This window comes from Miniopterus schreibersii (assembly GCF_964146895.1).
Source record: "Miniopterus schreibersii genome assembly, chromosome: 20".
Classification (NCBI taxonomy): Eukaryota; Metazoa; Chordata; class Mammalia; order Chiroptera; family Miniopteridae; genus Miniopterus; species Miniopterus schreibersii.
The window spans coordinates 8289218-8314984 of record NC_138122.1 but is presented as its reverse complement, the minus strand read 5'-3'; the positions used below and the strand labels follow the sequence as shown (position 1 = coordinate 8314984).

The 25767-nt window shown below is 48.7% G+C and overlaps 1 protein-coding gene across 3 annotated transcripts; it reads left to right on the top strand.

Moving 5' to 3' along the window:
- The first annotated feature begins 1338 nt into the window (after positions 1-1338).
- TMEM45B (transmembrane protein 45B) lies at positions 1339-25181 on the top strand. Of its 3 annotated transcripts, none has more exons than XM_081123249.1 (6): positions 1339-1414; positions 19173-19369; positions 21157-21363; positions 22457-22641; positions 23099-23244; positions 24257-25181. In XM_081123249.1, the coding sequence occupies exons 2-6, from the start codon at positions 19189-19191 to the stop codon at positions 24366-24368; spliced, it is 831 nt and encodes a 276-aa protein (XP_080979375.1). In that variant the 5' UTR covers positions 1339-1414; positions 19173-19188; the 3' UTR covers positions 24369-25181. The 3 variants fall into 3 exon arrangements, with proteins under 3 accessions (XP_080979375.1, XP_080979376.1, XP_080979374.1); XM_081123250.1 differs by lacking the exon at positions 1339-1414 and adding an exon at positions 1465-1607; XM_081123248.1 differs by lacking the exon at positions 1339-1414 and adding an exon at positions 3009-3166.
- Positions 25182-25767: the final 586 nt, after the last annotated feature.

The window sequence follows — 25767 nt, the reverse complement described above, 5'->3', positions numbered from 1 at the left end:
GGTGCTCCCCCAGCTCTGGCTCTGCCACAGTATCCCTCTGAAGCGTGTGGCTCCATTAGCCTTTTAACTGGTATCAGTGCCTCTCTGTCATTATCTCCTTCCACCAGGCTCCATTCACTCTTTGTTTTTTTATTTTGAAAGTATGTTTGTTAAAGCCGGGGACAGTGCAACAGTGAAAGGCTTCGGATAGAAGCAGCAGCAGAGGGGGGACAAGGTGGGGCTGCTGTCAGCTCATTGGGGAGCCAGAGAAAAGGGGGCCTTGGAGTCAGGGTCAGGGGTTTAGCCCAGGATGAGCTGCCACTGCCCATTGCTCCCCTGGTTGCAGATCTCCTGGGGTCCCTTGGAGCTTAGAAGAGCCACACCAGTGGGGGGAGGGAAGGGGGAGGGAAAGGTGTGGGCACGCTCTGGGGAGGGAGGGTGCGCCCACTCTTTTATAGAGGAGGTTTGCTCAGGTTTATGCCTTGGCCTCAAAAGTGCCTTCCTTTGACTTTATAGAAGAGGAAAGCTATTTGATCAAAGGAAGCTGCACCTGGGATCCCTTCCCTTCCACCCAGCTGGTGTGTATCCTTTGTCTTTTACTAAAACCTAAATACAGCATCTCCTCCACGAAGACCGTCTTGGTTTCCAGTGCCCTAACCGCGGATAAGCTGGAAGGCGCCTTAGAGCTCTGGAGGGGAGGTTCTCCGCCCTGACCTTCTCTGGTCACCTGGGGAGCCTGCAGGAGGTACACCTGCCAGCACCCCTCCCAGATTCCCATCAGTAGGTCTGAGATGGGGCCCCAGATCCCGCATTCTTTCAGCTTCCACAGGGCCTTATGAGCAACGGGGTGGAAAACTACTCAGCCCGGCCAGCCCTTAGCTTACAGAGAGAGCACTGAGTCCGCATGGTGCCACGAAGGGAATGACGCCTGTTTTCCTAGGAAGTAGCTCTTTCCAGGCAGGGACTTCTTCTCCTTGGCGGCTCTAACCCCAGTACCTAGAGCTGTGCCTACCTAGCTGTGGCAGATTGGATGATGATGAATGATGAATGAAGGAACGAGCGAGCGCGCGAACCAACCAACAAACCCATGTTGCACCAGCTTAAGCTACAAAACTGGATCCTGGTGCAGGATATGACACATGCTTCCTTGGGACAGCCTTGCTCCCGGTCCCGCCCGCCCGGGCCCTGCGATTGCTTTGCGTCTCGGCGGTCACGGGGTCGCCGTCGGCCCTGGTGCCCAGGGGCCGGCCCCGGTGGTGCGCACGCCTTAGGGAGCGGCTGCGGCCCCGGAGCGCGGCGGCTGGAGGCCAGGGGCGTGGAGGAAAGGGAAGGCCTGGAGAGGGAGGACCGCACGGGCGCGGGGCGGGCGGGGCGGGCGGGGCGCCGGCACCTGCTCGGCGGCAGCGCCCCGGTCACTCGGCGGCGCGCGGCGCAGGTGAGATGCGCGCTGTGGGGAGGGGCGCGCACCGGGAGGGCCCGGCCCGAGGGGCTCGGCCGGCAGGGGCTGGGATGCTGCACGGGGCAGCCGGAGGGCCCGCTGGACGGCTGGGGGAGCCCCCGCGCCCCGGGCGAATGCGCTGCGCCCGCCGGCTGGGCTGCCCGCGCCGCCCCGAGAGGAGCTTGGAGATGTGAGTGGGGCCCCCGCCCTCGGCTGCACCCGAGGACTGCAGGGCACGGGGGGGGGGGGGTGTCTCGCGTCCGGCCCAGAGGCCCCCCAGCTGCCTCTGGTGGGCTCGACGTGGCGGTGGGCGCAGCGCCCCAGCTGCCCCTCGTGGGAGCGCCCGTCCACGGAGACGCCGGGAGACAGCGCCGGGGCCGGGGCCGGGAGTCTGTTAATGAGGGGCGGCTGGCCGACTGCCTGGCTGATAGTCTCGGGGCCGCTCTCCGGCTCCCACGAACACGCCGCTGGGCAGGCGGTGGCGGAGGCTGAGTGGGGCCTGAAGACGGGTGTGGCGGCCTGCCTGGGTCTGCAGGCATAGGACCCAGCCCTGGAGGTGAGCAACGCTCGTGTGCGGCCAAGGAGACCTGTGGCTTTATGAAATAGCACGTTTTAAAATTTAACCGGGTGCCTCTTTTAAAAATCCCAGAAGTGACCGTTTCCTTCCCATTCTCCGCCCGGTCCCTCGGCCTCCCCGTTGCCCTGCTCTCCCCTGGCCGGCCGCCCCACCGCCCCGCCCCTCCCTCTGTCTGGCTCATAAAGCGACTTCAGAATTTTACCTGTACTTTTACATTCATTTTAGTCGTTGGTAAGGCTCAGTGTTCCTAAGACACCAACCCCGTCCCCTGTGAGACGCGAGGCCGGGGCTCCGGGCGGGGGCTCCGTGAGCGGGTCCGTGGGCCCGGGGTGAGGCGCTTACCCGCTGCCCGCAGCGTTTCTGGGGCAGGTGGGGTTTTAGGCCGGCTCTGCCGCGTGCGGTCCCTTGCTTTCGCAGGGGAGCGTGTCTGACAGAGGCAGGGCGAGGTGTGGTTTCTGCTTGTGTGTTATTTGCTCTGGTATCTGGGGAGCCAGCCCCCCGGTTTTCCTTCGTAAGGAGCTCTGATTTCCGTGCACTCCTTCCGTGGAGGCTGGACGCACAGCCGCCGGAGCCTTGGCTCAGAGGTTCCTTTTCCTCATGCTCCGAGGCTCCTTCCTCGCCCACCTGGTGGAGGGGCCGCGGCCGCCCAGGTGAAGCTGTTGAATCTCACGTGTAGCACCAGTTACCCCATTTAGTGTTTCCCCCAGCGCGTCCTTGGTTAAGGCTCTTGCCTAATCTCAGCAAACAGCCCTTTGAGGCGGCTGGAATCTGGCAGGGGCTGGGGAGAAAACAGGCAACGAGAAAGACGTCTGCTTTCTTTTCTCCCGGCCGCCCTCCAGTTAACATCGGCTGCGGCCCTGAATTGGTCAAAGTACAGGTGTTGCCCAGGTTGGCTTTAATCAAAGGATTATCTCTTTTCCTCCAACTGCCTCCTGCTTGAAGTGGACCCGGGCAGTTTTACCATATGTGGAGCCACTCCCATAGCCAAAGTTCCTGTTATTGCGAAACTTTCATAATTGTGGGTAGGAGAACCGAAGTCAGCCCTGTGTCATCGGCTAATGACCGCGTGCGTATGTAGGCAGAGTTCGTATCTACACTCCTTTCTATGGACGGGTCATAAAACAAAAACCAGATGATGCGTAATTCTGTTCAACCCCGAACGTGAGCCGCAGGTAAGTGCCGCAGTCCCTGCCCTCTGTCTGAACTCGGCTGCCCTTTCCACCGCCCACCCTCTCCCCAAACCGTGACTGGAGCTAAAGCAAACAGAGAGGGTTTGAATTTTAGCTGTTTTTGTTTCTGTCGCCTGTTCTCTTGGGTAAAAATAAGATGGGTCACAAGGGAGAAGGGAACTCAAAAGACCTACAAGCCTTGCGTGGTGAGGAATTAGACTGAAGATATGAGAGCCCAGGCGTGCGTTTCCCGGGCAGGATTGAAGGCATTTCGGTATCATGTTGGTGTTGAATCGTAAGGGGCCTCTGCAGAGTACAAGGCGATTTCCACCAGCAGCACCGTGGGGAGAAAGAGGCGATCTCATAAATAAGAAACTGAAACTGGGTAATGCCGAGTATCTGGCCTGGGCTTCTCCACCCGGTAGGTGGCAGCCGGGACTCTAAGCGGATCTCCTCCATACTATCGCAGCTCCTGCCAGGGTGGTAGTTTTGTTTGTTTGTTTGTTTAATTTGGGGGTGATGAGTTGTGATTTTTCCTGAACATTTATTTAATATATTCTGACTTGAACTCTTAGAATATAAATTCAGAGACATTCTTGTTTGGTATGTTTCATTCCCATCATTGCTCAATGTAATCACAAAAATATTTTACGTGCAGAGGACAGCCTTAAAGATTATCAAGCCCAATCTTCTTGTTTCCCAAAGAAGAAAAGTGGATTCAGGAAAAATTAAGCAAGGGCGTCGTGTTGGCTCCCCACATCTACTCTGCTGAAGAATTACAGATAAAACCTAGGTCTCCCGATGTTAAGACTGCTGCTCTTTCTGGCAAGTGGTCCCTTGAGGATTCCTTAGGTACATAAATCGACTGGTTTAGTTTGATTGCCTCTGTTGCTTTTTGTAGGGGGCGGGTCTGTTCCAGCAAACCGTAGCCTCCCTGATCCTGGACTCATGTCTGTAGATCCTCCTACTCTCACTGCGCTCCCTGCTCCATGAGGGAAGGAGCCTTAGTTGGCCCGTTGTGGGATCCCTAGCACTCAGTGAAATGGATTCAATATCTATCAAATGGTTGCTTCTGGGGTTGGAAGAGCAATGGGAATACAGGTGTTGGGAAAAGGTGAGTTTGGTCATATCTGTAAATTCATAATAGGTAATGGCCTCATTCAATTAAGAAATCTAGAAACAAATAAGAAATGCTAACCATTATTCTAGGCGTTGACTGTCATTGTTTGTAATTGTTTGTACATTAAATTCCTCAAAAGATAAACAAATCTATCAAAAAAGCATTTGAGATGTCATTATGACTTCATTCGTCTACAGTAACAGAGAACCCCACTTCAGTGACGTAAGTAAGGAATTTGTTTTTCTCAAATAACTAAATGGAGCTGAGACGTCCGGGGCTGGGACCGGCTCCCCGTCTTCCTGAACCGCTGTCCGCAGCGTGCAGCTCTCGTCCCCACTGAAACACAAGCCTGGCACCTGGGCATGGGCCCAGGAATCGAACTGGCGACCTCTTGGTTCCTGGGTCGATGCTCAACCACTGAGCCACACCGGCTGAGCGAGTCTGGCTTTTTTTTTTTTTAAATAACAAGAAGATCTTTCCTGAAAGCCCCACCCAGTGACATCTCATTCATGTAAGAACTATGTCACAGAGCCACTCCTAACCGGAAAGGAGCCTGAGAGAATTTAGGCTCCTGTTTTGTCAGGCATGTGGCCAATACAACAAAATAGGGGGTCCTATTAATACGGGAAGGGGGGGGAGGATGGGGGCTGGTTGGGTAGGCAGTTAGCGGAGTCTGCCCTCATGTTTCCTGACTCGTTGACTCTTGTCTGCTGCGTCAGTTGTTGGGTTGTTTGTTTATTTTGTTCTTCGGTTTACTAAAAAGCAATAGATAATGCAGTGGGTCTAGTGGAACTTTTTAAAATTATAGATTCCGAAGCCCACCCCAGGAAATGCTGATTGCTCAGGTCTGGGACGGGCCTATAAATCTGAATAATAAACTGACACTCCCAGTCACTGAAACCCAAGTGGTTGCAGGAGCACAAGTTGAAAAACATTGAACTGGGGGGGATGGAGCTTCAGCAGGGGCACCGCATTTTATTTCCAACAGCTTTCTGCATCACTCCTCTTGAGGATATTGCTTTATTTTTTAATTTTCCGTTTGGGTCAACATAAATAAATGCACAGTCTTATGAAAGTCGTAAGTTCTAAGGCCTTTGTGGAGCCTACTGAGCTGCCCCCAGGGGCAACTGCTTGTGGTGCTTTGGGCTATGTGTTTCTCCTGTTTACCACCCTGCTCCCAAATGTGTGCTACTGGCTAGTTCTGTTTCCCATTCTAGATAATATCTATTGACTTCCTACCCGACATATTCTAATTAGTTTTGAAATAGCAGTGTTGGCTTAGTGTTTACATTATGACTATGCAAATATTACAGTAACTGTGCCATGTGATGGGCCATTATTTCTAAACTTCTTTTCTTATACAACCTTTCCCTACCCTCTGGAGTGAGTAATTGTGTCACATTCTGAAATTGCTTAGTTTTTTGAGTACTTACCACCAATTCTTTGTTGTTGTTGTTAATCCTCACTGGAGGATATTTTTACCATTGATTTTTAGAGAGAGTGGAAGGGAGGGAGGAAGAGAGAGAGAGACATCGGTGTGAGAGAGACACATCGACTGGTGGCCTCGTGCACGGGCCCCCGACCAGGGCCAGCATGGAACTTGCAACCAAGGCACATGCCCTTGACCAGAAATCGAACCCGAGACCCTTCGGTGTGCGGGCCAGCTCTGCAACCACTGAGCAACACCAGCCAGGGCAGCCAATTTTTGTCCAAACTTTGACAGGATGGTAAAATCCCTCTCAAGAGAGTTAAACATCGAGTAGCCAGTGTGATTTTTCTCTCTCTTAGAGACATCCCTGCCCAGCCCCCCATTCTCTGGGACTGGTTATTCTTGGGGCCCCTGGGGACCCTAGGAGCGCCCTGGCCACCAGCCTGTGAATTGCCTGCTTGCTGCTGCTTGGATTCCGTGCCTCCTGGTGCCTGGGTTTTGCGGGAGCAGAGCTTCTGGAGAAAAGGCGCGTGGAGAGGGGCAGGTTTATCCGGAGCCTGCAGAGCTCCCGGGCCCCTGTGGGCTGAAGCTGCTACAAGGCGTCGGGCGGGTCAGGGGGGCAGGTTTCCGTGAAAGCCTTTTTGGTAAATTTTCTAAAGAGATTTTAAAAGAAAGAGTCCTGAACCTCCATGGCTCCAATTTGTTGTGATTTCTTTTCTCAATCTGAATAAATATTCACTTTCACGCCCAATTTTGTATTTGCAATTGTGTGATTTTTTATTTTCTTAAAGAGTGCTCCCTACCCTGGCTGGTTTGGCTCGGTGGTTAGATTGCTGGCCCGTGGACTGAAGGGTCTTGGGTTCGATTCCGGCCAAGGGCACGTACCTTGGTTGCAGGCTCGATCCCCCCAGGGTGCATGCGGGAGGCAACCAGCCCGTGTGGCTCTCTCTACCCCCCCCCCCCTGAAAAGCACGGGGAAAAATATCCTTGGGCGAGGGTTAAAAATAATAATTAAAATTTTTTTTTAATAAAATTTATTAAATTTTATTATATCAAATTCAGGCCCGGGAAGCGCCTGCTCTCTGGGGCCTGGCCGGCAGAGGAGGGGGGCTGGGGGCCGCGCCCCGAGTCCTGAGGCGCCTCCCACAGCCGCTGCCGCCCTGGCCCCCGCCCTTGGATTCGGTTTACCCTCTGGACGCTGCGGGGTTTCCTTGGCTTGACTCCTCCCGCCCTGACATTTCACCGCGTCGCTAGCTGATGGGGTGGGGGGGTCTTCCAGCCATTGTTCCAGGTGCTTTAAAGCCCTTTTCAACCTGAAAATCGCATCCTGCAGTCCTGGTGGTTTTCTTCGGCTGTGTAACCTCCTCTGTTCTGTTTTTCCGAAACTTACATTAATCACTTAGATGCCGGATCTCGTGGGTCCATCCTTCAAGCTTCTCATCTTCTCTCTTCCATTAAAAACTCTCTCTCGTCGTTTAGGTCTCATAACTCTTCCAGCCCTTCCATTAAATTCGTACATTTCTGCCGTCCTGTGTTTAACTCCCAAAGGCTTTTGTTTGGGCGGGGAGCCTTCCAAATGGTTTGTTTCAGGGCAGTGTCCTTCTGTCTCAGGGATGCAGCATCTTCTGTTTCTCTGAGAACATTAACTCCGGGCTTTTTCTACACTTTAAGTTTTCTTCAGGTGCCTGCAATGTCTGTTCATTTTCAGAGTCTCTTTTTCTGTTATTTTTGGTTCTGCCATTCATGTGGGGAGCTTTGATTCAAATGTCCATGTTTAAGAAGGGTGTCCTGGAACGCAGTGTGGGGTGTCTGTGACTAGGCAGAGCCAGGTTTTGGGGGGACTTACTATATCTCTAGCAGCTTTCTGGTATAAACAGTTTCTCGATAGAAAGACCCCACCGTCTCTAGTCATTTAGTCCTGTTTGAGAAAAGGCCACTGATAACTTAGATTTCTTGATTACATAATTTGTTTAACGGTAGCAGTTCTTGTTTTAAGGCAGGTAGGTGGTAGTCTAGGATTCAGAATCCGGATTCTGTTCTGGGCCCCCCACTCTGAAGCGCCCCTGCTCCGTCACCTTTGCGCCGCTGATATCCCTTCGCTCAACCATACACCAGTCTAAGAGGCCCCCACTGTATGATCTTCAGAGGACTCACCCAGCTCTAAAAACTATATGGAAAAGGAGTGGTGCCAACAACCTTACTAATGACTGGATTTCGGGGCCAGTTTCCTCATGATTCAGGGTTCAGGCCAAGCGCCATCAGTTCATCTCAGATCAAGCGCTGTTGTTATAGGTCGAGCTTTGTACTAAGCCCTGGGAGCTTCAGAGGAAGCAGAGAAGGTCACCGTTTGAGGAGACAAGAGTCCAGTGAGTAAGACAGGCAAATGTGTCATTTTAATATGACGAGGGAAGTGATAAAAATGAAGATATGTACAAAGTACTGTGTGGCACAGAGGTGGGGCCGACCCGGAGCTCACAGAGCGTTTCTAAAGGAGATCAGGCCCGCGTAGTGCAAACCGAGCGCGGGCGGGCCCGGTGACGGGCACTGGAAAGGGCTCGGGCCCAGTGAGCCAGTAAGTTTTGTGTTGGGGGAAAATGGGAGATGATGGAGCGACAGGCAAAGAGCCGAGTCCCGGGTCCGGCAGCCCCATTCGCCACAGTTTCCCTTTGCACGGTTCCAGTTACCCACAGTCAACCATGGTCTGAAACTATTAAAGGGAAAATTCCAGAAATAAACGGTTCCTAAGTTTTCAATCGCACACCATTCTGAGCAGTGCGATGACATCTCGTGCATCGGGCTCCTCCCCACCCGGGCCGTGAATCGTCCCTCTGGCCAGCAGCCCCACGCTGTGCACTGTCCCCGCTCCTTAGTCACTTAGGAGCCACCTCAGTTATCAGATGGACTAAGTCCCCTGGTGCTTGTGTGTGTGTCACCCTTACTTGACTTAATAATGGCCCCAAAGTGCAAGAGTAGCGAGGCTGGCGATTGAGAGATGCCAGCGAGAGGCCGGGAAGCTCTTTTAGGTGAACGGGTGGGTCGTACGGTGGAGTAAGATATTTTGAGAGAGGCCGCCATTGACATGATTGTATTACAGTATATTTTTATATTTATTCGAATATTGTTAATCTCTTACTGTGCCTAATTTATAAACTTTATCATAGGATAGGGGAAAAAATATAGTATATATAGGCTTGGGTGCTTATCCGTGGTTTCAGGTCTCACTGGGGGCCTTGGCATCTGTGCCCTGCAGGTAAGGGCATGTGTAATGCAAAGGGGAGTAGGCTACATCCGTGCGGTGATCAGTCAATGAAATATTTTGAATTCTATAGTGGTACAGTCAGATTTACATTGTAGGTAGATGACTGTGGCTGAAGAGTGGAAAGATTTATGGGCAACAGGTCAGAGAGGCGTTGCAGTCGTCCAGGCAAAAGATAGTAAGAGCGTAAGCGAGATAACCGTAGGCATGGAAAGGAAAGAGAGAACACCAGAAAATGCGGGTAAGCAAAATAAGCAGAGTTTTTTCCTTTTTCAGTCTCTTGGGACACAGCAGGGCAGAGGGAGGGACAAAGAGAAGTGAGACTAGGGTGCCTCGCAGGATTCTGGCTTTAAGAGGGACTGGACATTAATCCATTGCCCAAGTTTGGGTTACAGAAAAGCCAGTTTGGTGGGGAAGGAAGATGCGTTCAGTTTGGAGCCTGTTGTCTTTAAGGTGTGTAGGAAGCATGTGTGTGTGTCTGTGTGCGCCTGTGGTTCAGCGGCTTAGATGCAGGAGCCTGAAGCTGAGCGACGAGGTCAGGGCTGCTGATGGAGTCGCGGGAGCCACCCGCCGGCAGCTGCCAATGGGGCCGTGGGGGTGGGTGAGTTCTCGCAAGACGAAGATAAATGAAAGAAGATGGGTCCCAGATGCCTTGTGTCTAAGAGGCGGGCAAGAGGAGAGGGCTCCTCAGAGGAGAGGATTATGTCCTAAGCAGGCTATGGAACATGAGGGAACCAGGAGGCAATGGTATCATGACAGCCAAAGGGAGTCGATGATTTCAGAGATCAGTGACTAGCTGAGCCTGTCGATGACAGAGTAGTATCAAGATCAGGAGAGGTCTGCGAAGATAATATTTTAAAGCTTTGCGTTGGGTGAGACAATATGGAGGGCATTTGGTGACACCTGCGACTACAGTGTCAGTGTGGTGGCGAAGTGAACTAAACCGAGACAGAAATTGTCTCTCCAGGTTTTTTCAAGAACCTCAACTGATTTTGGCAAATTTTGGTCACATTACACAAAACCACCAAAATTCCTTTCTATCCAGAGAAAACTTCACTTAAGTGGTAATTGAGTTCAGTGATTCTTGACTTTCAATGATCTTCTAATATTAGAAATTATTTTTTTAAATATGTCTTTATTGATTTCAGAGAGGGGGAGAGAGAGGGCAAGATAGAAACATCAATGATGAGTCATTGATCGGCTGCCTCCTACAGGCCCCCACTGGGGATCCAGCCCGTGACCTGGGCTTGTGCCCTGACCGGGAATCGAACCGTGACCTCCTGGATCCTGGGTCGATGCTCAACCTCTCAGCCACACTGGCTGGCCTAAACATTACTTTTAATTATCTTTGAATAAACCTGTTATCAAAGGTGTTTATTGGCTATTGACTAAGGGAAGTGGAAAGAAAAAGATCCACATGCTTTGACTACACATACAAAATTTCAAAATTTGCAAAATTATGTTGTTTAGAGATAACATGTAGTAAATGTATGTAGCACACAGTAAAACAGAAGCAAGTGATGCAGACATACGGTTAAGAAGAGCCCAGGCGGTGCTCTGCTTTGGTTCTCTAGAAATGTTCTAGGAAAGAAGTGAGCCAAGGAGTGGCTGCTGTTAGCAGCATTCCTGGGAAGTGAAGGTCACAGTGATATGACAGACGGGAGCCTAGGCGGGGCTGCTTTAGCTCCCTGGGAAGTGAAGGTCACAGTGATATGACAGATGGGAGCCTAGGCGGGGCTGCTTTAGCTCCCTGGAAAGTCAGAGAAAAGGGGGCCTTGGAGACAGGATCAGGTGGGGAGCCCAGGTCGAGCTGCCGCTGCCAGTCTCATGGGGACCCTTAGAAATGAAAAGTAAATGCCTCGGAAGGGGCATGGGCAGGTTCTAGAGCCAGCCCACCATTGAGTCTTTGTCCTGAGGGCTCTTAATCCATTTTTTTTCTGCAGAGGAAATCTTAGGGGAGAGTTTCAGTAGACTATTCATCAGCTTTCCAGGTGCATTTTAAATGTGCTGATGCATTAAAATGAGTGTGTAGGGGAATTTTGGATTATACTTTAGTCTGTTTTACTTTTATCTTGGGTCTGTCTGGCTTTGATGGGGGTTTTGTTATTTGTTCTCCAGCTTCCTCTGTCCTTGGGTCTGGCTGGCACAAATGGCATTGATTGGGCCTCTGTGCTCTATTTTCCCAGGCAGGGTGCTTTAAGCTGTGTATTTTCCGGTCAGGGAGGAGGGTAGAAACCCTTTGCTCTCAAGTGGCCTTGGTTAGGTCTTGCCGTTCACAAGCTGCAGCTGCCCAAACTGGCTCTTTTTAATTTTCTCGTGTCAGTCTCCCCATTCCACTTGCCCAGGGATTCTCCCAGCTTCTTACTGTCCTGCTACGTTAAGAGCAAAGAAAGAAAAGTGTTTTAGAACTAAGAAATGCCACGGCGATTACCTCTCCCAAACTGCCCACTTAACAGAGGAAGAAATGATGCTCCCGAGAGGTTACACGCCTTGCTTAAGGCTCAGAGTGAGTTCACAGCAGAACTGGGACTAGAACCCAGGTCTTCTAACTCAGGGGCCAGTGTTCTGTATGAGATCTTGAGAAACAATTGAATTGAGACAAGATTTGTTTTTCGGTCTTTAATTCGGGATTTAAGATGGCCTCGTTTTCGTGACAGTTTGAAAGAAGCCCAGCCGAAATGCCAGGCCCTCTCTGAAGCCCCTTCGGAGTCTCTGGTGAGAGTTATTCACCCTTCTACGTCCACAGGGATTGTTCTCTGTATCTCACGACATGCAGTGTTTCACAAGTATATAGCTCCCTACTACATTACAACTCCTTGAGTGTAAGAACCATTTCTTACTCGTTTAATTATCTCCTCAGCACCCAGCAGAGAGTCTTGTATTTAATAAGCTCACATGGGGGCAGGAATGAGACCATTTCTTGCTTAGGAACCAAACTGAGCTAGGAGGCAAATGAGCTCTTGTTCGTGATAATTTTGTTCAATAGCATCGTGACCTCAGGCCAGAGCAGGGTTCAGACTGTTATTCTGGTCTTGCACCTGCAGAGAAAATAACAGAGCAGTAGCTGTCAATCTGAAGAGAGCGGTGGACTCCACAGTTACACGGAAGTTCGGGACTAAGCCACGGTCACTCGGGCCTGTGGGCAAGAGGATCCCAACACTGTGCCTCGAGCTCCAGCCGCATTCTGTCACTCAGCAGCTCATGGGGGAAGGAGGGGTATCGCCCTGTTATTTGCAGAGTAAGAGAAAGCTGAGTCAGGCAGGGTTGGTTGGATTCCAAAGTAAACTCAGACCAGAAACCGTATGAGTGTTTCTGTTGGCAAGGGCAGATTCGGAAAGTATAAAAATCATGTTCTGCAGTAAAATGCTATGTTCTCCCCAAGACCTACTTCCCTACTGACCCAACACACATCCCACTTCCCAGGATTAGGTAGAGTTTCAGCAGCGATTCCCCCCCACCCCCCGCCGAGTATCTCGATTTGATTAGGGAGAGGAGCAGGGGAGGTAGATTTCTTCCACTAACAAATTATTAACTTTGTTTATTAGATTAGCTGTGTTACAGAACATGCGGTAGGGATATAGAACAGGTCCGTTTTTATGAAGAGGCACAAGGCAATAACTAACCTCAACTGAAAAATAAAAATCTAGGCTTTTATCGAATTGGTGGGGGTGCCCATCAGTAAATGAGTGGACAAAAAAAAAACTGGTACATTTACACCATGGAATACTATGCAGCTGTAAAAAAGGTTCTCTTACCCTTTGCAACAGCATGGATGGACCTGGAGAGCATTATGCTAAGTGAAATAAGGCAGTCAGAGGAAGACAAATACCATACGGTCTCACTTACATGTGGAATCTAATGAACAAAATAGAACCAGAGGCATGGATACATGGAACAGACTGACAGCTCTCAGAGGGGAAGGGAGAGGGGGAACTGGATGAAAGAATGTAAAGGGATTAGCCAAAGATCATGTATGCAGAGCCCATAGACACAGACAGCAGTGAGGTGATGGCCAGAGCGAAGGGGGGGGATGCAGAAGCTGGGTGAAGGTGGGCAAGGTGGGGGGTGATATCTGTAATAGTGTCAACAATAAAACCGAATTAAATTTTTAAAAATTTAAGCTGCTAATAATTTGGATAACAACATTCAAATAGCCCTAAGTCCCTGAGGATTCTAGCTTTAAAACATAATTTTTAAAAACATTAAATAAAAAGCAAACAGTGAAGGAATGAGCACCCTAGTAGACACAGAATGGTGTGGGCATTACACTATAAAATAGAATATTCTAAGGAAAACTCACAGCTAGGAAAACATTAGAAAGCGCTTCTGCAAAGACAAATTTCCTTTTAAAATTTAATGTATTTACTCCTTTTTGATATCACATGAGACAGAATGCGAGTGTGAAGGGGGATTAGACATTTTGGAGAGGTGGCAGCTTTAGGTCAAGGCTGGCAACCAAGAAGGCTAGTGGTTTGGTCAACTTTTGGTCGTGTAAAGAGATCGCTGGGAAAGGAACATAATTTGAGCAAGACGTTTGCCGGGCCTGGCGTTGTACTTGTTTTCAGCCATTTTCCTTGTCTGCATTCTGTCTCTCTCTCCTCATTCAAGGTAAGTGAAGAAATCTACCTCCCCTGTTCCTCTTTCCTATCAAATCAAGATGCTCAGCTTTCCAAGTCACCTAAGTAAATTTAAAAGTAGTTTTGTTTCTCCGGCCAGGCTGCAGGCCCCACTGATGTGAACTTAAGTCAGGTGGGGGGGAGAGGGGGAGGCCGGGGAGGGACGCGGGCAGATACGGGCTCTGCCTGCCTCTAGGGTCCTGCCTGTCAGAAGAATGGGGCTGGGCAGGGAGCATTTGCAAAGCTGGTTTTTCTGCACTTCTGGCAGGAAAAACAAAGGAGTATAACAGGCCTGATCTTAAAAGGGACCTGCTTTAAATATTAAATGAAAATGGAGAGTTTTTTTATGTTGATCACAGAAATTAACTCAGGATGGACCATAGTCTTAAGTGTAAAATGCAAAACTATAAAACTTCTAGAAGAAAACATAGAAAATCTAGATGAACTTGGCAATGGTGATCTGTTTTATTTATTTATTTTTTTAATATATATATTTTTAAATATATCGATTTCAGAGAGGAAAGGAGAGGGAGAAAGACAGAAACATCAATGATGAGAGAGTCATTGAAAAAATACATAAGAGACATAGAAAACAAATAGCAAAATGACAGATGTAAATGTAACCACATCAATAACTATATTAAATAGTAATAGACTAAATAAACCATTTTGATTAAAACAGGTGGAGATTGTTAGCCATGCAAATTCTTAAAGAATCTACCTTTTGTGCATATTTGGGGGAATAATTAGATTCATACCGATGAAAGTAAACCAAGAAAGAATAATAAATGGCGTCCAAGAAACAGAGGATCCAAAACAGGAAAAGGCAAAGAGAATTTGGAAGATGGTGCTGAAAGCTTGAGTATGGCAGACAACAGTCCAGTTGGGACTAGGAGGCTAGAAGGCTCTGGGATAGAGGCCTCTAGGAAAAAAGCTGAACTAATAAATTATCTGATGGTAGAATGTCTGGACATTAACTTGGTAGATATTTGACAGATCTGTTGGCTCTTTTGTGGAAAAACAAAGTGATTAGGTATGTGGGAAACTAAACAAATGAAAAGCACGGCAACTGTTAACTCCAGAATTGAACATAACCCGCAATACAGCATTTGGATCAGCACTCATTCCACAAATATTTGAGTGCTTATAATGTGTCAGACCCTGTTATAAGCACTGGGCTACCTGCAATGATAGAGCAGATCAAATCCCTACTTTCAAGGAGATTGCATTCTAGTGGATAAGACAGATGCTTTAAAAAAAAAAAAAAAGAATCAGTGTGGCCGGCGTGGCTTAGTGGTTGGGCATCGACCTAGGATCCAGGAGATCAGGGTTCGATTCCCGGTCAGGGCACATGCCCGGGGTGCGAGCTCGATCCCCAGCGGGGGGCTGCAGGAGGCAGCCGATCAATGACTCCCTCATCACTGATGTTTCTCTCTCTCTCTCTCTTCCTCTCTCTGAAATCAATAAAGATATATTTTTTTAAATAATAAAATAAAATAATAATATGTAATATCAGATAGTGATTCATTAAAGAAATTTAGAAGTATACATGGATTGAAAAGTGGGACATATCTGCTACTTCCCATAAAGTAGTCAGGGAGTAAAGAAACATTTAAGCAGAGACTAAAGTGAAGGAGACAGCAGTTGGCCCCGTGGGAAAACTGTTCCAGAAAGAACAGCTAGTGCACAGGCCTGAAGCAGGAGTGGGCTGCACTTGTTGAGTGGGCCACAGAGGGGAGGGACCGTGTTGCAGGGACGGGGTAGGACAGAGCGTGAGAACACAGGTCACGTGGAGCCCCGGTGGGGACTTTGGATTTACAGAGTCATAATAGTAACGAAACTAATGATTTCAATAAATGTGTGTAATGTAACTACTGAGAAGCGGAGAGAGAGGTTGTACGGGAGCTCCGGGAAGTTGACAGAGAATGCCTGACAGCAGTCAGTGAACAGATGGCAGTGTGCACAAATTAACTAGAATTATGGAGGTAATTACCAGAAGAAACAGCAGAAAGAATTTTAAGTGGTTTCTCTGACCACGGGGGGAGGTGCATGGGGCTGCTGTTTTTCACTGTAAACCTTTAAATATTATTTGACATTTTAAAAACTGGAAGCATTTTTTAAAAGCCTGTGAAAGGCCTCGATGAAGGGTGGAAACCTCCACTGTAAATGTTTCAGGAGTGAAACAGCCCTGACAGCGCAGCCAGTGGCGGGGTGAGACACCCGATGGCAGGGTTGGAGTAGGCGTGCAGACTGCCAGTCTTCTACCTTCCTAAGTGGTATTTTCTAGATCACCATCAAGTGCTATTTTACCCCCACCCTACATTTCTTTAGGTCCCCACCCAGGCCACAGGAAAAAATCATTTTCCTTCTGAATAAATTCTCTGTAACGCATTATTTTGAGCCCATAGCCTGTGCTGCTGTAAACAGGATAAAAGAAACAATGCCTGAAATCTTTTGTAGAATAGGTGGTGTTTATATAACTATTTTGACTTTTACTGAATTTGAATCTGACTATACTCATTTATACTAGAGCTGCATTCAAATCTCTAATTTTTCAAATTATATTCCAATTAGGTGAAAATGACATTGTGCGTTCCTTTGCCCATGTCTTCAGTTACAGTGAGGTTTATCATCGACTTGTTCCGTTTGAGCACTGTGTTCATGTCCCTGCCCAGCCTTCTGTGGCCTTTCCCTTGGTCTGTAGAGGCTCTGTGGGCACACTGTGAGGAGTAAACAGCCATTTGGATTGCTGCCCAGGCATCTGACAGCATGACAGCCCTGCTCACGCCGAGCCTAGACACTGAGACAGGCCCGAGCTTAGGATCCCCGCCCCGAGTTCTGGCTTTGCTTTTCCTGGGGTGCCTTTTAAAATTACACCGGTGCTGGAAGCCGGGAGTCTCCGCTCAGGCAGCTGTGGGACCGCCCGTAGAGGCTCCATTTCCCTGAGGCCCTAAGGCCATTGGAGGCGAAATGGCTCCAGGCTAGAGAAGAGCAGGCCGAGGCGAAGCAGGGGCCACTGCGACCTCAGGCTGCCTACAGGGAAGGACCCTGAGGGCCCTCGGAGTCCTTGAGCCTTTGCTTCCTTCCTTTGCCGTGACACTGCCTACCCTGAAGATGAACTTGTCCTGGGTCCCCTTTCGAGAAGGAGTATCTGTGTTGCCAGTGGAAGTGGGACCCTTGTGGTGTGGCGAGAAAAGGCATTTTCAGGGACCCACAAGGGAGGATGTCTGGTGATAAAAGATTTGGGTGAAAATAAACGGTGCCAATGTCCTATCTCTGTCCGTCCTGCCATGGAAAATCAGGACCAGAAATAGGGCCACCATCCAGTTTCTGTTCCATTTAAAGCTAGTCCAGTCCAGCCTTCCTCGCCCCCCCCCCCCCCCCCCCGACTGCGGCCTGTCGCTGTGCTGCACGAGATTGTGTGTTTCCAAGTGAGAGAGAGTTCTCTGTTCTCCTGGGATTATGTTATCTCGGGCTTGGGGAGGACCAGGTGCTTTTCCAAAATTACTTACCAACTTCCCAAGCTTCCTTGGGCTTCTTATGGGTCAATCCAGTAGCCAACTGATCCCTTTCCCAGGTTAGACTGACAGGCTCTATGGCCAAGCTCCTCCCCATGCGCCTTTTTGACTTCATTTGCTCATGTGCTTACCTCCCCTGCTCCCCCAGACAAGCCGGTAGGGAGGGGTGTTAATCCTTGGTGGGGCGATGCTGTCATCCCCTGGGGAGTGTGTGAAGCTGTAACTTCCTAGTGAAACAAGCTGGTTCTGTGTCTGATTCAGCTCCCCAGCCCATTAGGCTCAACAATGTCTGATCCCCTTTGCTCCCTTTCTTATCAATTATCTACACTAACATCTGCAGATGTGGCTTCCAGCCAGGCGCAGCTCCCACTGCGTGCAGAAAGACTGTGTCGTGCACACACCTCGGAGAGAGCATGTTCTGAGCATGCTCAGCAAGCTGAGCCGTGATGCCTTTGAAGTAGTGTCTTATTTGTTTAAAACACTGGACCAGTCTCTCACCAAAAACATTTTCAAATATTGTTGGCCTACATTTGACAAAAGAAGTCATACTGAATTCCAGAAACCTTGCTTTGAATGGTTTAAGAAGTTTCTACTGAATGTGGAAGTAGCTTTCCTTAAGCTGGTGGTTCAGTGTTCCTTTCTCCTGGTGGTCCTAAGTTTATTCATCTAATATTCATTTCATAAGATCTGTTGCAATAAAATAGAGAAGATTTTGCTTCCCAAAAGTATCAGGAAGACGCACAATTATCAGATAAAGAAGTATGAAATTTGCCCAGCTGGCGTGGCTCAGCAGATGAGCATTGATCTGTGATCCAGGAGGTCACGGTTCGATTCCCGGTCAGGGCACATGCCTGGGCTGTGGGCTCGATCCCCAGTGGGGGGAGTGCAGGAGGCAGCCGATCAATGACTCTCTCATCATTGATGTTTCTGTCTCTCTCTCTCCCCCTTACTCTCTCTAAAATAAAAAAAAACACAACATAATTTTTTTAAAAGTAGAAGTGTGAAATTTGAGATCAGAATGTATAGAAAGGGATCCAAGATGGCTGTAAAGTAGGTGGAAGCTGCACACACACCTTCTCCTGGCACCAAACCCGATTTAGAGCTAAAATGTAGAGCAGTTAACCTGAATAAACAACTGAAGGACAGCTGAACAGGAGTCTTATGTCCAAGGATTTATAGAAGAAGCTACACAGAGACTGGTAAGAAGGGTGGAGATGTGGAAAGGGCTGGGTCCCCATACCCAGGTGTAGCAGCTGAGAAGCCAAAGGGGTATCTCAGCTGCAAAAGTCCCCCCTGAGGAGACTAGGGTTTCAACCCCACCCCAGGACCCCCAAACCAGAGCACCAGAGCCAGGAAGAGGAGCCTCCATAGCATCTGGCAGTGAAAATCAGTGGGGAGTCTGTCCACTGTTAGAGGGGAGAGAGAAGGGATGGACTGGATGAAAGAAGGTGAAGACATTAGCCAAAGAACATATATGCACAGCTTATGGACACAGACTACAGTGTGGTGATGGCCGCCGGGAAGGGGGGCCAGGGGCTGGGTGGAGGTGGGCAAAGGGTGGAGGGAGAATGGGGACACCTGTAATAGCGTCAACAATAAAAATAAAGTTTTTTAAAAAAGAATGTAACAGCAAAACCAAATTTTAAAAAATGGAACCTTATGATAACCAAAGTGATATACAAGAGACAAATCAAAAGGTTCTGTCTTTGTGGGCTTCAGTCCTTAGTCTTACTAACCTCTAATATACTTTTTTTAATCCTCACCTGAAGACATGTTTTACTGATTTTAGAGAGAAAGGGAGAGAGAAACATCTATAGGTCGCCTCCCATACACGCCCTGACCTGTGATTGAACCCACAACCTAGGCATGTGCCCTGACCGGAAATCAAATCCGCAACCTTCTGGTGCACGGGAAGACACTCCAACCAACCGAGCCACCCAACCAGGGCAACCTATAATATACTTTAGATCGAATTAATGTTATCAATGTTCCAAGGCTCTTGACAAAGTTGAAAAACAGACATGCATTTGTTTTCTTCAGTCAGCCACCTAACAGCTGCCCGTTTTTCAGGTGACCTAGAACCCCGATGGCAAACTTCAAGGGCCACGCTCTCCCAGGGAGTTTCTTCTTGGTCATTGGCCTGTGGTGGTCAGTGAAGTACCCACTGAAGTATTTTCATCAGAAGGGAAAAAGGAGCCAACTGACTAATTGTTATGAGCGTCTCGAGATCATTGAGGCTGCGATCAGAACTTTACTTCCAGTCATTGGTAAGCACGGAGGTCAGAGGGCCCGGGGCATCTCCCATCATACCCAGAACCTTGAGCCCACTTCCTGGACCCTGTGAAATGGATGTCTCCACTGGCAGAGATAACAGAACACGGGTTTTCAGTTGGCCGCTGAACATTTTATAACATCTGCTGTATACTGAACTTTGTAAAATTAAGTTAATCGCACCTCAGATCTTAGTGCACTGTGAAACCCTACCAAATAAACTACATTCTCTGCCCTAGAAGGATGGGGGTATAGGTTGTAGGAACGCAAGGCATACTTTATGAAAAACACAAAAGTAGACAAAACACAAAAGCAGAAACAAAGAACAAATTAAGAGAGCAAACTCATGTACATGAGTCATGAGAAAGTACTAAAGCTGACTTTTAGAAAAATCTTTCCCCCCCCCAATTGTCTACTAAATCTCGAGAGTGAACACGCTACTCACTGGCATATCCTGCATCTCCGAATCTCGAGCAGTCATGGAGGGGAGTTATACCAGAGGCTAGAAGAGGCCCACAGAGGACTGAGAGGGACCTTCCTTTATTGTGCCCCATCCCAACAAAATCCACTCCCTTCCACTTGTCCTCTATCCCACGCCCCTGGTGGACCTCAAGGAATAAGTCGGACCAATGAGGGGCCTTATTCTGCGATTGCCTTTGCCACTTACTGGCTTTGGCCTCGTTTCCTGGGAGGAGCTGAAGCAGTAACAGTAATTACTGCTTCAGGAGTTAGTGAAGGTAGTTTTGTTTGCCTGGTCCAGCTGGATTTTCCCACTCACCAGCCATTGGGGCGTCAGAAAGCCTTTCGCATCATTCTGGAGCTGAGAACTGACAGGGACCACACTGCTTAAATGGTAAGAACAGCATCCACTTGGCCTAAATAAAGCTAGAAAAGTTGTATTTCTGGAGTTCCCACCATGTGCCAGGAATTCACTGTTGTACACATTGGGGATACAATGGGGAACTATGCCTAGTCTCTGCTCTCACAGGACTTCCTTTTCCTGGGTCATTTTCACCAACTCCTGGATCCTTTATACATAAATTGAGAAAGGGGCTGGGTTTGAGGAAGAAATGTTTGGGGAACGGTCTGGAATGTTGTTGTGGAGAACTTGTTGTAGGCCCCAAGAACACTGGGTACTAGGCATAAAGGCAGATCTTTTGCCTTTCAAAGGAGGTGATGGTAGAAGGGATGAGAGCCGAGAACACTGCAGCTGCTTCACCTCTGGCTCAGTCTCTAAAGCTTGCCTCAGACACACGGTGCGGCCAGAAACACTGACTGAGACCTAACGCTGCAGGAAGGACCCGAGACCACAGAGCCCACTCCGTGCCTGGAGACACACCTGAGCGCTTCCTGCCTCGGGCGGGCACAAGTGTCATTGTGACCAGTGTCTGGCTGCTCAGATTCTATTATTTTCAACCTGTTTCCTTCCAGGATTTCTTTCACTGCTCACTTGGCAGAGGGAACCCAAAGATTAAGTTACCTCCACACTCTCCACACTCTCCCTTAAGTGACAGGGCCTTATTTCCATCTCAGCTACAGGAGAGATTTCCCCTGGACCCATGTGGCTGCGTTTCCACTGCTACTTCCCCTCCTGCCAGGTGCCCATCCAAGGAAAGGTGTCTACACAGGTTCCTCAGCAAATTCCTCACTTTAGACTGAAGTAGTGAAGTGGGTCCACTGAACCACAGCCACTTGCACCCACATCTTGACCGCGTTCATGACTCCGTGGTTTGCTGTCTCCTGTTTGTCTTAGAACTACTCTTCCTTCCTCATTTCCCTGCAGGGATCCTGGCAGAGCAGTTTGTTCCAGATGGGCCCCACCTCCACCTGTACTCTGAAAACCAGTGGATAAAGTTAATGAACTGGCAGCACAGCACCATGTATCTATTCTTTGCGATCTCAGGAATCACTGATATGCTCACCTATCTCGTCAGTCACGTTCCCCTGGGGGTCGACAGACTGGTTATGGCTGTGGCAGCATTCAACGAAGGTAACTTAGTGGTAAGGATGGGAAAAAAGGAAGAAACTGTCAAGTTGTGATTTTGAGGGATCCGGGCACAGTAGCCCAGAACGGTCACAAGTATAACCACCTTCCCCAGAAAAACCCAAGCCTCTGGATGTCAGCAACCTACGCAGGCTTAGTCCTGTGCGCTGGATGCTATAGACGGCATATTCCACAAAGAGCACACGAAAGCACGAGGCTGTTAGCCACAGTCACTGGCTAACAGTGCACGAACTCCCCCTGCCCTCCCCCAGCCCATCCCCATGCGTGAGTGCGTGTGCACATCCACACAGAAACACGAGCACTGTCTGAAGACGGGGTGAGGGCCACCACACAAGATTGACTCCCTGGGGTTTGGGACGAGAAACTCTGCACTCACCCCACACCCTGGGTGTTATTGTCTGGACTCCATCACAAATAGGAGACCCACCCAGAGCTAGGGCAGATCTCCCATATAACTCAATGTTAAGTGGGGTCAGATAAAAGCATTTTGTTTTTTTTGTTTACTTGGGGTTTTTGTGTGTTTTGTTTTCTTTTTTAGCGAGGGGAGGGAGCAGGGGGAAAAAGAGACACATGGATTGGTTGCCTCCCACATGCACCTGAGATCAAGCCTGCAAATGAGGTACATGCCCTTGACCAGGAATCAAACCCAGGACCCTTTGGTCCGCGGGCTGACGCTCTAACCACTGAGCCAAACCGGCCAGGGCCAGAAAAAAGCATTTTATAATCCAACCACCTCACTCACTTCTGTACCTCAGAAGAACTGGAAAAAGGTGAATGAAGGCAAAACTGAATTTCAAGTAAACACACAATTTGTTACAAGTCAGCAATATTTCACTTACCCGTCCTGTATTGAACCCTACCATAGCTTCTGTAAAGCAAGTTAAAGATACACCCTTTCCTGCGTAAACCCACTTTACACTCACACGTTTTACCTGTGTATTTGTTGTCTTATGATGTTATATAAGCCGATTTTCCAAGTACTGAAAAACCTGGCCAAGGACATTCTATAGCGAAAGTGCAGGATGAACGCTGACATAGAAACGGGCAACCTCTGACGGCTGTGCCTGGCTCTGGGCAGGTTTCCTCTTCTACCACCATGTGCATAACCGGCCACCGCTGGACCAGTTCATCCACTCGCTCCTGCTGTGCGCCGTGTTTGGAGGGGCGATCAGTATCTTCTTGGAGGTGATCCTTCGAGACAATATTGTGCTGGAGCTTTTCCGAACCACACTCGTTCTTCTCCAAGGCACCTGGTTCTGGCAGGTAATTACTCAACACTCTTGACACTGCACAGACTGAGGGGCCCCACGGAGCGTGTCCGAGTGGAGTCCTGGCGACACAGCACTCACACACCACGTGGGTGGGATTAGATGGCCACTTTTCTCACCACGCCCGCCCCTTGACCTATGTAGCTCTGTCCATGAATATCCTCCTGATGCCGTAAGCAGAACCTAGGGAGCACACACCCTGAGATGACGCATTTCCCTATCTGCCCAGCGCAGGTACTGATACCATCTCCAGGCTCCGCTTGCTAAATTGTTCACCTGAAATCCTGTTTGGAATAAGCCTATACTAAAACCAGAATTAACCCAGCACTTCTCCTGTACAAAAACATCTGTGCCAACGCGGGTATGGGAACGGAGGTGGTGGGGGACGTCTGTATGCCTTTGGTACCCACAGGAAGGGACTGACAGGCTGTCTTCTCTGTGTAACCCTCCAGATTGGGTTTGTGCTGTTCCCGCCCTTTGGAACACCCAAGTGGGACCAGGAGGACCATGCAAACCTCACATTCATCACCATGTGCTTCTGCTGGCACTACCTGGCCGCACTCTGCATCGTGGCCGTCAACTATGCTCTCGTTCACTGGTATGTCCGAGAGGAGGACTTTTCTCAGTTTTCCTTCCTTACCAGGCCCCTGCCCTTGTGAAACTTATTACACGGCGTCATTTTTATTTCTAGTGACCCACCTTCTGTAACTAAGACCACTGAACAAGTACCAACTAAATGCCAAGTTCTGTGCCAGGTACTCTACATCTACCAACGATGGCACTGAGGCTCCAAGAGGGAAGGGGCCTGACTGGTCACAGTAGCCTGGATAGACCCAGGCTGCAAATGCAGTTCTGAGTTTAGGCCTGTGTTGTGATAGAAAACACGCCGCATAAGGCACCGTCCCTGGACTGCAGTGCTGCTGTCCCTGGTTAATTTTCAGCCCATCCCCTTGTTCCTGCATTTGTCCTGCCTGCTTCCCAGAGGCCTTGTGACAATCAGATAAGATACCAAGGCAGCAAGTGCTCACTAAAGTGCACTTCTGAGATAACAGCTAATAACTCCTATGCGAGTACTTTGTCCCAAGCACTGTGGGAAGCACTTAGTGCATTACCCAACTCAATCCTAATTACCCTGTGAGACATAATGTTTTACAGATGGGAAAACCAAGGCCACCCAACGAGTAAATGGCAGAGCCTGTCTTTCACCAGTGTGAGAGTGACTTTTGGCACAGGGTATTATTGGTTGTCATAGCTGCCCCTCCTTTTTTGCTGGCTCCTGATTTCCCTACCCAAAGCAGACACACTTCACCCAGAAAGAGTTCCAGCCAGGCCAAACAGAAGGCAACTCAAGGTCACAGTTTTTTGGTTCTACTGCCTGGTCAGTGAAATAATAAAAAGGGAGGCAGGAGACCTAAGTTTGATCTCAATTACAACACTTAAATATTAATCATGATCCCTTTATCTACCAATGAATGCTCAGAAGTTAAATATGTAATCATGGTATTTGAGAGAGAGATAAAATGCCTTAAGAACCACTAGATGCCTTCACATTCTGGAGTGAAGGAACAGTCTGGGGGCGGATTTAACTTGTTCCTGTGTCTCTATTACAGCCTTCTGATCCGGTTAAAGAGGCACAGAGGAGGAGAGATCATTGGGATTCAGAAGCTGACGTCAGACCCCACGTATCAGAAGGCCCTCCTGAATGGCTCAGATGAGGAATGAAGAGAGGCCGTGTGGGTCATAAACGGGGTGGACATGTCCCTCTGAGTACGAACAGCTAGAGTTCTCCAGGTGTGGCCCATCTCAGCACTTGCTTTGGTCTGCCCCTAAGGTCCTATGTATTTGCACCTTCTCATTTAACTGGCTAACGGCTTGTCGGTGTGGCATCCTTCAGAAAGGAAAAGGAAGCCAGCCTGTGTGTCTAAGTGAACAGAAATTAGAACAGGAAGTAGCCCCATCGATGAATTCAGGATATGAATCCAGCAAAACTCACCGCTTTTGATAGCGTAGCCCTTTCCCGCTCAAGAAAGCAGGTACTTTCTTATTGGAAAGTGAATGAGTCTGTATTTTAGAGGTGCAATTCTAGTGTTTTTAAAGGAGTAATTCACAAGCTTTGGTATTTTACTTGCTACTTGTTAAACGTTTATCTCCTAACTAATCATGATATTCAAAGTACAGCAATACCACTGTTGATAAGTGACAAAGTTGGGCCAACGGTGACTTTTATTTTTTAAGTCAGGAAGCTAGTTAGTGGCCCAGCTGAGAGCTGGAACTCAGATGTTCTGACTCCTTGAAAGTACCCTCGTAAGGGGATTCTGACAGGAAATCAGTGTAACCAGGTAGAGAGAAAAATGCCAGGCTATGGAAGGCCCTGACTTTAAATGTGGCTGAAAGCAAAGGAGAGGAATCCTGCAAAGGACCTGAAACTTGAACTAGTAATTACAAATCTTAATACTCTGGTCTTGGTTCTGGTTCTTTTTTCTTTTTTTTAACTTCCTTCAACAACTATTTATTAAACATCTATTTTGCACCAGCACTGGAATGGTTGTTCGGATTAACTGAGTATGTGCCCAGCAAGGAACGCAGTCTAATGGGAGATACACGCAGGCAGTTACAGACAGGGTGACTGGGGCCATAAGGTAAGTAAATCACCATGAGACACAGGAGGGCAAACGGAGTTTGCCCCATAGAAAAGGCACATCCCAGACGGAGAAAAAAAAACACAGAGTTAAATATGTTAAAGCCTACAAATTGATAAAAGTGGGTTAGGGCAAATTTGAAAGCTCTTATAGACCAAACAGTACCACTCATTTGTTTGGCATTTTTCAGACCCTGAAATCTCTCATTTCTCACAACCACCTGTAATGTAAGTACATTGGTTCTTCAGGAGCTGAGTGGTCTAAGGTGACTCAGCTACTAAGTCACAGAACCAGTCTTCAGCAGCTCTCAAGCAAGCCTATTTTTGCCTTCCTCTCTGCTACTTCACACAACGTGCAGAGACCATTCCTGTGAAGCACTGGACAGCTTGGGGAGGGATGCTGCACTAAGAGTGGGAGTCGTGGCTTAGAAGTTAAAAGTGAGCTACTTGAGAACACGGATTTAATATTCAGAAGAGAACCCG